The 1,004-nt window shown below is 52.0% G+C and overlaps 1 protein-coding gene across 1 annotated transcript; it reads right to left on the bottom strand.

The window, feature by feature from the left end:
* Positions 1–8: 8 nt before the first annotated feature.
* LOC112139114 (heat-stable enterotoxin receptor) lies at positions 9–1,001 on the bottom strand (the record flags this gene model as incomplete). The annotated part of the gene is made up of 5 exons (XM_024261816.2): positions 9–253; positions 323–414; positions 488–564; positions 632–769; positions 835–1,001. Coding segments are annotated over 5 exons (667 nt in total), but the record flags the coding sequence as incomplete, so codon positions are not given.
* Positions 1,002–1,004: the final 3 nt, after the last annotated feature.

Below are 1,004 nucleotides of genomic sequence, written 5' to 3'. Positions count from 1 at the left end.
TTCCGTCAACACTGCTGTGCCGGTTGTCGCCCCATGGGGCTCTGTACCGTTTGTGCCGTCTCAGTAATGATAATGAGTGTTTGAGTGAGCAGACCGAGGGAGCAGCATGAAGTTGAGGCAGTCGGCTCGATCCCGCTCCGCTTTGTACAGCGCCGTCCTCTCCTCCACCAGGTGCTCCAGGTTCCTGGAGTACATCTGCAGCCGCCGCATCATGTTGTCCATGTAGCTCTCGTTGTCCTGGTTGTGAATTTTACTATGAAAGAAAAATCTATTTGTTGACGGTCTCTTATTCTGAAAGGGAAGACGGGTCATTGTAGAATACCTGATGATTTTACCCAGCAGGCCTTCCACTTTCTTAAAGTCGGGTCTCTTTTCTGGATCTTCTTCCCAGCAGCTTCTTATTAACATATAAACCTTAAAAACACAAATGTCAGGGAGCTTCTGGGATGTTTTAGACAGAAAAAGATCTCAATTAAATAATGGACACCTCCGATTCTTTCTCTGAAGCTGTCTCCAGGTTCAGATCAGGCCTGAAGTAGGATGCGATGACTCTGGACAGCTTCTCTGTTTGGAAACACAGACGTCACACCTCTGTCGCTGCCCTGTATTCATACTCTTCTGGATCTGACACCTGATCTCTTCAAGCAGGCCTCGGTGTAGAAGGTGCTCCTCCTGAGGACGATCTCCTGGCAGATGATGGCGAAGCTGTAGACGTCTCCCTTCTGAGAGGTGCCCTCCTCCCTCAGGTGCTCCGGCGCCGTCCACAGGTCTGAGGGAGGGCAGGGCGTTCAGAGGGATTCATGCAACCACCGACGGGTGAGGCGGAGTTTTTACCGTGTTCCTGGCTGAGAAAGGCGTTGCAGCCGAAGTCTGTGATCTTCACCACCATGCGGTTGTCCACCACGCAGTTGGTGGACTTCAGGCGGCCGTGGACCTGGATGTCACTGGCGTGGAGGTAGGACATGCCCTGAGCACAAGAGTGCAGCAAGACCTCAAGAAATCTG

Source organism: Oryzias melastigma, unplaced genomic scaffold (assembly GCF_002922805.2).
Source record: "Oryzias melastigma strain HK-1 unplaced genomic scaffold, ASM292280v2 sc02550, whole genome shotgun sequence".
NCBI lineage: Eukaryota > Metazoa > Chordata > Actinopteri > Beloniformes > Adrianichthyidae > Oryzias > Oryzias melastigma.
Note: the sequence above shows the minus strand (reverse complement) of the source record. Positions and strands in the feature narration are given on the sequence as shown.